Source organism: Bombina bombina, chromosome 7 (genome assembly GCF_027579735.1).
Source record: "Bombina bombina isolate aBomBom1 chromosome 7, aBomBom1.pri, whole genome shotgun sequence".
NCBI classification, from domain to species: Eukaryota; Metazoa; Chordata; class Amphibia; order Anura; family Bombinatoridae; genus Bombina; species Bombina bombina.
The window spans coordinates 440,445,146-440,457,141 of NC_069505.1; the positions used below are offsets into that span (position 1 = coordinate 440,445,146).

Consider the following 11,996-nt stretch of genomic DNA (forward strand, 5'->3'; position numbering starts at 1 on the left):
GCTATTATACATATGGTCAGTGATTGGCTAAGGCATATACCTGACATAATAGCTACAGTAGGGCTATGCATATGGTCAGTGATTGGCTAAGGCATATACCTGACATAATAGCTACAGTAGGGCTATTATACATATGTTCAGTGATTGGCTGAGGCATATACCTGACATAATAGCTACAGTAGGGCTATTATACATATGGTCAGTGATTGGCTGAGGCATATACCTGACATAATAGCTACAGTAGGGCTATTATACATATGGTCAGTGATTGGCTGAGGCATATATCTGACATAATAGCTACAGAAGGGCTATTATCCATATGGTCAGTGATTGGCTAAGGCATATACCTGACATAATAGCTACAGTAGGGCTATGCATATGGTCAGTGATTGGCTAAGGCATATACCTGACATAATAGCTACAGTAGGGCTATTATACATATGTTCAGTGATTGGCTGAGGCATATACCTGACATAATAGCTACAGTAGGGCTATTATACATATGGTCAGTGATTGGCTGAGGCATATACCTGACATAATAGCTACAGTAGGGCTATTATACATATGGTCAGTGATTGGCTGAGGCATATACCTGACATAATAGCTACAGTAGGGCTATTATACATATGGTCAGTGATTGGCTGAAGCATATACCTGACATAATAGCTACAGTAGGGCTATTATACATATGGTCAGTGATTGGCTGAGGCATATACCTGACATAATAGCTACAGTAGGGCTATAAATATGGTCAGTGATTGGCTGAGGCATATACCTGACATAATAGCTACAGTAGGGCTATTATACATATGGTCAGTGATTGGCTGAGGCATATACCTGACATAATAGCTACAGTAGGGCTATTATACATATGGTCAGCGATTGGCTGAGGCATATACCTGACATAATAGCTACAGTAGGGCTATTATACATATGGTCAGTGATTGGCTGAGGCATATACCTGACATAATAGCTACAGTAGGGCTATTATACATATGGTCAGCGATTGGCTGAGGCATATACCTGACATAATAGCTACAGTAGGGCTATTATACATATGGTCAGCGATTGGCTGAGGCATATACCTGACATAATAGCTACAGTAGGGCTATTATACATACGGTCAGTGATTGGCTGAGGCATATACCTGACATAATAGCTACAGTAGGGCTATGCATACGGTCAGTGATTGGCTGAGGCATATACCTGACATAATAGCTACAGTAGGGCTATGCATATGGTCAGTGATTGGCTGAGGCATATACCTGACATAATAGCTACAGTAGGGCTATGCATATGGTCAGTGATTGGCTGAGGCATATACCTGACATAATAGCTACAGTAGGGTTATGCATATGGTCAGTGATTGGCTGAGGCATATACCTGACATAATAGCTACAGTAGGGCTATGCATACGGTCAGTGATTGGCTGAGGCATATACCTGACATAATAGCTACAGTAGGGCTATTATACATATGGTCAGCGATTGGCTGAGGCATATACCTGACATAATAGCTACAGTAGGGCTATTATACATATGTCAGTGATTGGCTGAGGCATATACCTGACATAATAGCTACAGTAGGGCTATGCATATGGTCAGTGATTGGCTGAGGCATATACCTGACATAATAGCTACAGTAGGGCTATGCATATGGTCAGTGATTGGCTGAGGAATATACCTGACATAATAGCTACAGTAGGGTTATGCATATGGTCAGTGATTGGCTGAGGCATATACCTGACATAATAGCTACAGTAGGGCTATGCATACGGTCAGTGATTGGCTGAGGCATATACCTGACATAATAGCTACAGTAGGGCTATTATACATATGGTCAGCGATTGGCTGAGGCATATACCTGACATAATAGCTACAGTAGGGCTATTATACATATGTCAGTGATTGGCTGAGGCATATACCTGACATAATAGCTACAGTAGGGCTATTATACATATGGTCAGTAATTGGCTGAGGCATATACCTGACATAATAGCTACAGTAGGGCTATTATACATATGGTCAGCGATTGGCTGAGGCATATACCTGACATAATAGCTACAGTAGGGCTATTATACATATGTCAGTGATTGGCTGAGGCATATACCTGACATAATAGCTACAGTAGGGCTATGCATACGGTCAGTGATTGGCTGAGGCATATACCTGACATAATAGCTACAGTAGGGCTATGCATATGGTCAGTGATTGGCTGAGGCATATACCTGACATAATAGCTACAGTAGGGCTATTATACATATGGTCAGTGATTGGCTGAGGCATATACCTGACATAATAGCTACAGTAGGGCTATGCATATGGTCAGTGATTGGCTGAGGCATATACCTGACATAATTCTTGCCAGCAATTTTTAAACAATTTTTAATGCAAACTGTAATTAATTAGCCCTTTTATGATATGCACAAATCTCAGCCTGTTTATGACTCTTTAAGCCACCTTGCTTTATGACTTCACCTGTATTATTATGTACATTCTGAAATAACAGATTTATTCTAGGCTCCTTGCATAAGAAATATTGTCTAAACAAATATATGGGGCTATTTTTTGCTTTTTCCCCCCGTGTGTGTAATGAGGGGCCTCATTTTTTAGTTTTGCCTAAGACCTCACTAAGTCTAGAGCCTCCTCTGGTGAAGACTGTAATAAAGTTGTGGATGGCTCCTAGCACCATAAAACTTCAGACGAGAAGCTCTGTAAGGCAGTCACGTGATCTTTCTTGCATTCATCCCAGACTATAGATGTGCATGTTTGTGTCTTCCCCACCGGCAGCTCTTGCAGACTGTTCTTCCTAACATCTAGAGGTCTTTTTGTCCCAACCTTTCCTTGTGGGTTGCCCACTAGTACGGAAATATGTCTCTATGAGAGTGCAAGAACAGAAGATCTAGATGTTATTTTATGTGTTCTGTGTTTCATTTGGGCTCCAAGGGAAATGTTTTAGGGTCAAATTGCTTCTCTTTCACTTTTCAAATTGGTTTTGGCTGGACTATATGTGAATTAAAGCTGTAAAGAAGAGGGTATACATAGGAAGGGAGCGTCCTGAACATCCAGACGCTTCAACTCATTCAAAGAATGCACAAGATACATATCCCACTATAACCAACACCTCAAGCATGAAGACATTAATTTATCAGGGAATATAGATTTTGTTTTGTAACGTATCAGATACTACTAATGAGGCAGTGTCCTCAAACCCCAGGAGATGCTTACCCCACACAACTACAAATCTCAGAAACAAGGGTAGAGGCAGCTTACCTTGGAACCCCGCTCATTAAATATGATTTCCACATCCAGGATTTTACCAAATTGCTGTACAGAGAAAAAAAAAAGAATTGTAAATAACCCTTCTCCTCCAAGTAAATTCCAATAATGTTTATCATGTAAAGAAACAATAGACTCACATCTACAACAGCTCATTCCCCTCAAACCTTTCTCTAGGGCCCTGATCATCAAAACAGCCACAACGTGGTGATATATTCAAAAGGGATCAGTCACGGGGTCGAGATTGTAAATGTGACATCAGTGGGTGGCGATGCTGGCGATACATTAAAGGTGTAATGTAAAATGATCCCTTTACACAGTTCTGTAGGGCACTACAATTTTACTTGTGTCAATATAATAATGGAATTATGACATCACTTAATCTATCAAACACCCACAATATCCCAGCTCCTATAGGTTTAATAGGAGGGTGTTTTTTTATTTTTTTGTCTTTATTCAAGTGGATCTCAGACATCACGAATATTACCAAGAGCAAAATTATGCATATAGGATCCAAAAACCCTAAGGCCAATTATAGATGAACTAGTGTTAAAGCCCGTGTACATGGGCCAAATTGTGTAAAGAAAGACATATACTTCTTAGGAGGCATATCTCTCTCCCTATATCCCTATCCTTCCATCCCTCTTTCCATCTATCCCTATATCCATCTATCCCTATATCCATCTATCCCTACCCCTCTATCCATATACCTTTATCCATATACCTCTATCCATATACCTCTATCCCTCTATTTCTATCCCTATATCTATATCCCTCTATCCCTTATATCTATCCACCTATTCCTATCCCTCTATCTCTACCTCTCTATCCCTATCCCTATCCATCTATGTCTATCCCTCTATCCCTTATATATATCCATCTATCCCTATATCTCTATCCCTCTAACCCTATCCCTCTAACCTTATGCCTCTAACTCTTTCCCTTTAACCCTATCCCTCTAACCCTATCTCTCTATCCCTCTAACCCTATCTCTCTATCCCTCTAACCCTATCTCTCTATCCCTCTAACCCTATCTCTCTATCCCTCTATCCCTATCCCTTTAACCCCATCCCTCTATCTCGATCCCTTTAACCCCATCCCTCTAACCCCATCCCTCTAACCCCATCCCTCTATCTCTATCCCTCTAACTCTATCCCTCTAACCCTATCCCTCTAACCTTATGCCTCTAACTCTTTCCCTTTAACCCTATCCCTCTAACCCTATCTCTCTATCCCTCTAACCCTATCTCTCTATCCCTCTAACCCTATCTCTCTATCCCTCTATCCCTATCCCTTTAACCCCATCCCTCTATCTCGATCCCTTTAACCCCATCCCTCTAACCCCATCCCTCTATCTCTATCCCTCTATCTCTATCCCTCTATCTCTATCCCTCTATCTCTATCCCTCTATCTCTATCCCTCTATCTCTATCCCTCTATCTCTATCCCTCTATCTCTATCCCTCTATCTCTATCCCTCTATCTCTATCCCTCTATCTCTATCCCTCTATCTCTATCCCTCTGTCTCTATCCCTCTATCTCTATCCCTCTGTCTCTATCCCTCTGTCTCTATCCCTCTATCTCTATCCCTCTATCTCTATCCCTCTATCTCTATCCCTCTATCTCTATCCCTCTATCTCTATCCCTCTGTTCCTATCCCTCTATCTCTATCCCTAGCCCTCTATCCCTATCCCTCTATCTCTATCCCTCTATCTCTATCCCTCTATCTCTATCCCTCTATCTCTATCCCTCTATCTCTATCCCTCTATCTCTATCCCTCTATCTCTATCCCTCTATCTCTATCCCTCTATCTCTATCCCTCTATCTCTATCCCTCTGTCTCTATCCCTCTGTCTCTATCCCTCTATCTCTATCCCTCTGTCTCTATCCCTCTGTCTCTATCCCTCTATCTCTATCCCTCTATCTCTATCCCTCTATCTCTATCCCTCTATCTCTATCCCTCTATCTCTATCCCTCTGTTCCTATCCCTCTATCTCTATCCCTAGCCCTCTATCCCTATCCCTCTATCTCTATCCCTCTATCTCTATCCCTCTATCTCTATCCCTCTATCTCTATCCCTCTATCTCTATCCCTCTATCTCTATCCCTCTATCTCTATCCCTCTATCTCTATCCCTCTATCTCTATCCCTCTATCTCTATCCCTCTATCTCTATCCCTCTATCTCTATCCCTCTATCTCTATCCCTCTATCTCTATCCCTCTATCCCTCTGTTCCTATCCCTCTATCTCTATCCCTAGCCCTCTATCCCTATCCCTATCCCTCTTTCTCTATCCCTATATATCTATATCTCTATCCCTCTATCTCTATCCCTCTATCTCTATCCCTCTATCTCTATCCCTCTATCTCTATCCCTCTATCTCTATCCCTCTATCTCTATCCCTCTATCTCTATCCCTCTATCTCTATCCCTCTATCTCTATCCCTCTATCTCTATCCCTCTATCTCTATCCCTCTGTTCCTATCCCTCTATCTCTATCCCTAGCCCTCTATCCCTATCCCTCTTTCTCTATCCCTATATATCTATATCCCTATCCCTCTATCCCTCTATCTCTATCCCTCTATCTCTATCCCTCTATCTCTATCCCTCTATCTCTATCCCTCTATCTCTATCCCTCTATCTCTATCCCTCTATCTCTATCCCTCTATCTCTATCCCTCTATCTCTATCCCTATCTCTCTATTCCTCTATCTCTATCCCTATCTCTCTATTCCTCTATCTCTATCCCTATCCCTCTATCTCTATCCCTATCCCTCTATCTCTATCCCTCTATCTCTATCCCTATCCCTCTATCTCTGTCTCTATATCCCTATCCCTCTATCCCTATCCCTCTATCCCTATCCCTCTATCCCTATCCCTCTATCTCTTTCCCTATCTCTCTATCCCTCCATCTATATCCATATCTCTCTATCCCTAATTCCTCTTTCTCTCCCTTATATTTTTTTTGGTAGGCGTTTTGTGTTTTTCTTCTCTATATCTCTTTGCTAATGTAGTGTAGTGTTTGTCTACAGTTTTATTTATTTTTTTAGGCATTGTTATATTATGTTTTTTTTTTGTCTCTCTCCTGTGGGATAGTATTATTGTAGCTTAGCATAGTCTCGCACAGTGTATGGCAATTTTACTCCGGTACTGTACTGTAGTGCAGTCTGGCGCAGTGTCTGGCACTTTTTCATGCGCAGTGATCTTAAGGCCGTAATTAGTCTTGCACGCTTACGTTACAGTAACGGATCTATGGTAATCCTTAAGGCCGCAATAAGTCTCACACTTACGTTATAGATACAGTACCGGATCTGTGGTGATCCTAAAGGCTGCACTTAGTCTCCCGCGCATACGCTACAGTACGGCCGCACTTAGTCTTGCATGCAGTTAGACACAGATCCTCACGCCCCCTCGCCACGTCCACTCCACCCCACCATGCCCTCCCAACGGCCGCTTCCCCTGCTCTGCTGAGTGTCTCATGTCAATCCTAAAGGCCAGGTATGTTTGTCCTCGCGCAGTCTCTACTGCGCATGACTGCATCTGACAAACATACCTGGCCTTTTATTATATAGGATGGTACATTGTAACTAAAGAAGAAAGGGACTTGGGAATTATTATTTCAGATGATATAAAATTTGGTACACAATGCAGCAGTGCAGCCAGCAAGGTCAGTCAAATGCTTGGTTGCATTGGAAGAGGTTTTAGTAGCAGAAATAGCAAGGTTCTTATGCCACTTTACAGATCATTAGTTAGACCGAATCTGAATACAGTGTACAGTTCTGGAGACCATATCTTCAGACAGATATAAATAAACTAGAAGCTGTCCAAAGGAGGGCTACTATATGGTACATGGTCTAAAATACAAAACATACAAAGAAAGACTCTATGATCTAAATATGCATAGTTTAGGATAGAAGGGAAAGAGGCAACATGATAGAAACCTTCAAATATATGAAGGGACTTAATAAAATAGAAGCTGAAAGCATTTTTCACAAAAATAAATGCCAAAACAAGGGGTCACAATCTAAAGTTAGAGGGTAGCAGATTCAGGAGAAATGTGAGGAAGCATTTTTTTACAGAAAGGGTGGTGGATTCATAGAGTAAACTTCCATTTGAGGTGGTAAACACAAAGACTGTAAAGGAATTAAAAAATGCCTGGGACATGCATAAGGCTATCCTAAGGAAAAAGTAACATGTAATATGGGTAGCCTTGATGGGTCTTTTTGGTTCTTAACTACCGTCAAATTCTATGTTTCTATGAATATATGGGCTTTCCATACAAGTAACCTGTCTTAAAGGAGCAGTCAACACATTAGATTTGCATAATCAACAAATGCAAGATAACAAGACAATGCAATAGCACTTAGTCTGAACTTCAAATGAGTAGTAGATTTTTTTATAACAAATTTCAAAGTTATGTATATTTCCACTCCCCTTGTACCATGTGATAGCAATCAGCCAATCACAAATGCATATACGTATAGTCTGAGTTCTTGCACATGCTCAGTAGGATCTGGTGACTCAAAAATTGTAAATATAAAAGACTGTGCACATTTTTTTTAATGGAAGTAAATTGGAAAGTTGTTTAAAATTACATGCTGTATCGGAATCATGAAAATTTAATTTAACCTGAGTGTCCCTTTAATTGTGAACCATTGCTGTGAGTGGGTAATATTCACCGCTCTCATGTTACATACACCTTTTCAGTCATATCAGTATCGACAGCTTTTCACTGGTGAGAATTTACATTGTGAGAAATCTAATGACTGTTCAGTACAACATCATTTACATATGCATAACTTGAAGTGTTACTACAGTGAAACCATTTTTTGTTTTGGTGAATGCATAATCTATGCTCCAACCCCCTCCCAACCAATGTCGCAGCTAAAAATCAGTGTTGGCAGACTTTTGCGGAAGCTGAGATCCCTATTATTTTCTATGTGAGACACATCGCCACTCATCAGGATAGACAGGTTCAGCCCACTTTTTTTGGAATATATCTTAAGACCCACTTACTGCGAGAATGGTGAGCCAAAAAAGGCAATTTCTTGTGGGTCTGACAATGTTTTGAATATTAGGGCCTAGGTCAGAGGGGATGATATTAGAAAACTACTGAAAGTATACACTGCAGCGCTCCCGTAGACCGTGAAATTAGTGCTGTGCTAAACCGCAACTCTTATAGGCACTAGGTAGAGACCAATACATCCGGTATTACACCAGAACAAGTGATATTTTTATACCTGGATGGTATTTTTGCCACCACACAAGTCCCCAGAATGTTTTTAAACTCAGCTGCTTTATTTGAATTTTAGGGAAATGGTCTTCAGATTATTAATACACAGTATAACCCCAGAAAATGTGTCTGTAATCTGTAAGGAACTATAATCATTGTTTAGGGATTCCCTAAATTATCAAAATTATAGGCTTAAAGAAAGCCACAGCACAATTAATTGTAGGGTTGATACTATAGGAGGACATATGTATGGTATTAGAACTTACTAAGCATTTGCACAGAATTATTGCCCATTCTCCAGCGAATAAGTAGAGGCATCTTTACAAATGTGTGCTGTGAGTTTGTTGGTGTGAAGTTTAATATTTTCATTAATACCAACAAAAGTTACACTAATTTCAGTGCTAGGGAAATGCCTTGTGTTGTCGCGTTGCACATTAAAGTGAATGTAAACTTTCATGAAACAGTGCCCGGTTTTTAAAAATACTATTAAAAACAGGGGCACTTTCATTCATTAAAGTTTACATTGCAGCGTATTTTAGAAATACCTTTTCCTTCAGTAAAGCCAGATCGCCGTTCCCCGCCCGCAGTTCCTCTGTCCTTACGTCACCAATGACGAAACCGTCTTCCTCCAATCATGGCTTCCCCTCCAGAGCTTCCATCTCATGAGGTCACGCCGTGATTGAAGGAAGCCGGTTTCGTCATTGCTGTGTAAGTACAGCAGGAAGAAGCAGGTCAGGGGATCGCCGATCCAGCTTTGGTGAAGAAAAAGTTAAGTATTTCTAAAATACGCTGCAATGTAAACTTTAATGAATGAAAGTGCCCCTGTTTTAATAGTATTTTTAAAAACCGGCACTGATTCATTAAAATGTACATTTCCTTTAAGTAACAGAAAACATGGTATTTTCTTTCTGATGAACAGCAGAGTTTTAGTTTCAGTAAAATTGCATAAACCTCTCTGCGTTAACAGTGTTAAAACAATAAAGCTAATAGACTCACCCCAAACATTTGGCGCAAGTCTGGGTCCCGGAAGCGGAAGGGAATATTAGAGACATGGAGTCTTTTTGGTGTGGGTTTGGTTTCTGTGCTTTCATTGCTCTGTGTTTGCTGTGGCTGTCCTTCTGTCTGTGCGCTGTCTGTCTGCTGAGGACAAAAACAACAAGACAAACATGAGGATTCAGTGGAGTGAATGGTGGGAGCAAAAACTAGAGATACAATCAAACCAATAAATATAAAGAAGAGACAAGATGGATCCGAGTCAGAAAGAGAAACAAAATATAATAGTGATGGATCCGAGTCAGAAAGAGAAACAAAATATAATAGTGATGGATCCGAGTCAGAAAGAGAAACAAAATATAATAGTGATGGATCAGTCAGAAAGAGAAACAGGATGTATAGTGATGGATCAGAGTCAGAAAGAGAAACAGGATGTAATAGTGATGGATCAGAGTCAAAAAGAGAAAAAGGATGCAATAGTGATGGATCAGAGTCAGAAAGAGAAACAAAATATAATAGTGATGGATCCGAGTCAGAAAGAGAAACAGTATGTAATAGTGATGGATCCGAGTCAGAAAGAGAAACAGTATGTAATAGTGATGGATCCGAGTCAGAGAGAGAAACAAAATATAATAGTGATGGATCAGAGTCAGAAAGTGAAATAAAATGTGATAGATCAGAGTCAGAAAGAGAAACAGGATGTAATAGTGATAGATCCGTGTCAGAAAGAGAAACAGGATGTAATAGTGATGGATCAGAGTCAGAAAGAGAAACAGGATGTAATAGTGATGGATCCGAGTCAGAAAGAGAAATAAAATGTATTAGTGATGGATCAGAGTCAGAAAGAGAAACAGGATGTAATAGTGATGGATCAGAGTCAGAAAGAGAAACAGGATGTAATAGTGATGGATCAGAGTCAGAAAGAGAAACAAAATATAATAGTGATGGATCAGAGTCAGAAAGTGAAATAAAATGTGATAGTGATGGATCAGAGTCAGAAAGTGAAACAGGATGTAATAGTGATGGATCAGAGTCAGAAAGTGAAACAGGATGTAATAGTAATGGATCAGAATCAGAAAGTGAAACAGGATGTAATAGTGATGGATCAGAGTCAGAAAGTGAAACAGGATGTAATAGTGATGGATCAGAGTCAGAAAGTGAAACAGGATGTAATAGTAATGGCTCAGAGTCAGAAAGAGAACCAGGATGTGATAGATGGATAAGAGTCAGAAAGTGAAACAAAATGTAGTAGTGATGGATCAGAGTCAAAAAGTGAAACAGGATGTAATAGTAATGGCTCAGAGTCAGAAAGAGAAACCATCAAAACATTGGGCTCTAACAGTGATGGATCAGTTAGAAAGTGACCCATCCCTGTTACAGCCTGACCTTTTCTCTTTCTGACTCATCCATCACTGTTACAGCCTGACATTTTCTCTCTCTGACTAAGACCGATCACTGTTACAGCCTGACGTTTTCTCTTTCTGACTCAGACCTATCACTGTTACAGCCTGACGTTCTCTCTCTGACTCAGACCTATCACTGTTACAGCCTGATGTTTTCTTTCTCTGACTCAGACCTATCACTGTTACAGCCTGACGTTTTCTCTTTCTGACTCACCCATCACTGTTACAGCCTGATATTTTCTCTCTCTGACTCAGACCTATCACTGTTACAGCCTGACGTTTTCTCTTTCTGACTCATCCATCACTGTTACAGCCTGACATTTTCTCTCTCTGACTAAGACCTATCACTGTTACAGCCTGACGTTTTCTCTCTGACTCAGACCTATCACTGTTACAGCCTGATGTTTTCTCTCTCTGACTCAGACCTATCACTGTTACAGCCTGATGTTTTCTCTCTCTCTGACTCAGACCTATCACTGTTACAGCCTGACATTCTCTCTTTGACTCAGACCTATCACTGTTACAGCCTGACGTTTTCTCTTTCTGACTCACCCATCACTGTTACAGCCTGATATTTTCTCTCTCTGACTCAAGACCTATCACTGTTACAGCCTGGCGTTTTGTCTCTCTGATAGGGATAGGTCTGAGTCAGAGAGAGAAAACGTCAGGCTGTAACAGTGATGGGTCTGAGTCAGAAAGAGAAGACGTCAGGCTGTAACAGTGATGGGTCTGAGTCAGAAAGAGAAGACGTCAGGCTGTAACAGTGATGGGTCTGAGAGGAGGAACAAGAGGCAGATGATACAGTGAGGCTACAGGAGAAAGTAATAGGACATATGGGGGACACATTACTAGTCTACACACCGTGCTGGATGCATTGGCTGTACTGGTGGTGGGGGCACTGTGCTCTGTGTGGCTTTGTCCTCCTCCGTACAGTGGCAGGCCAAGTTCATTGGAGGGTGCAGCATAGTCTTGTGTGTGCTGGCTCCCATAGTCAGTGGAAAGACCATTTTGGGGAGGTGGGGGGAAGGGGATGGCGGCAAAGGGCTGCACCATGGTGTCAGGAGTAGCGGCTGGCTCCTGATTACCCTGCAAGAGAG

The 11,996-nt window shown here is 41.0% G+C and overlaps 1 protein-coding gene across 11 annotated transcripts in view; it reads right to left on the bottom strand.

Moving 5' to 3' along the window:
* The window catches only part of RBFOX2 (RNA binding fox-1 homolog 2), a 554,363-nt gene that overhangs the window by 67,654 nt on the left and 474,713 nt on the right, over positions 1 to 11,996 (bottom strand). For 9 of the 11 annotated variants that reach the window (XM_053721361.1, XM_053721368.1, XM_053721366.1 and 6 more), the window contains 3 exons: positions 11,761 to 11,985; positions 9,500 to 9,643; positions 3,273 to 3,326 (listed from right to left, as the gene is read on the bottom strand). In XM_053721361.1, the coding sequence (XP_053577336.1) occupies positions 3,273 to 3,326; positions 9,500 to 9,643; positions 11,761 to 11,985 (423 nt within the window). The remainder of the gene's footprint in view (positions 1 to 3,272; positions 3,327 to 9,499; positions 9,644 to 11,760; positions 11,986 to 11,996) is intronic. The other 2 variants (XM_053721363.1, XM_053721364.1) reach the window with 1 other exon arrangement.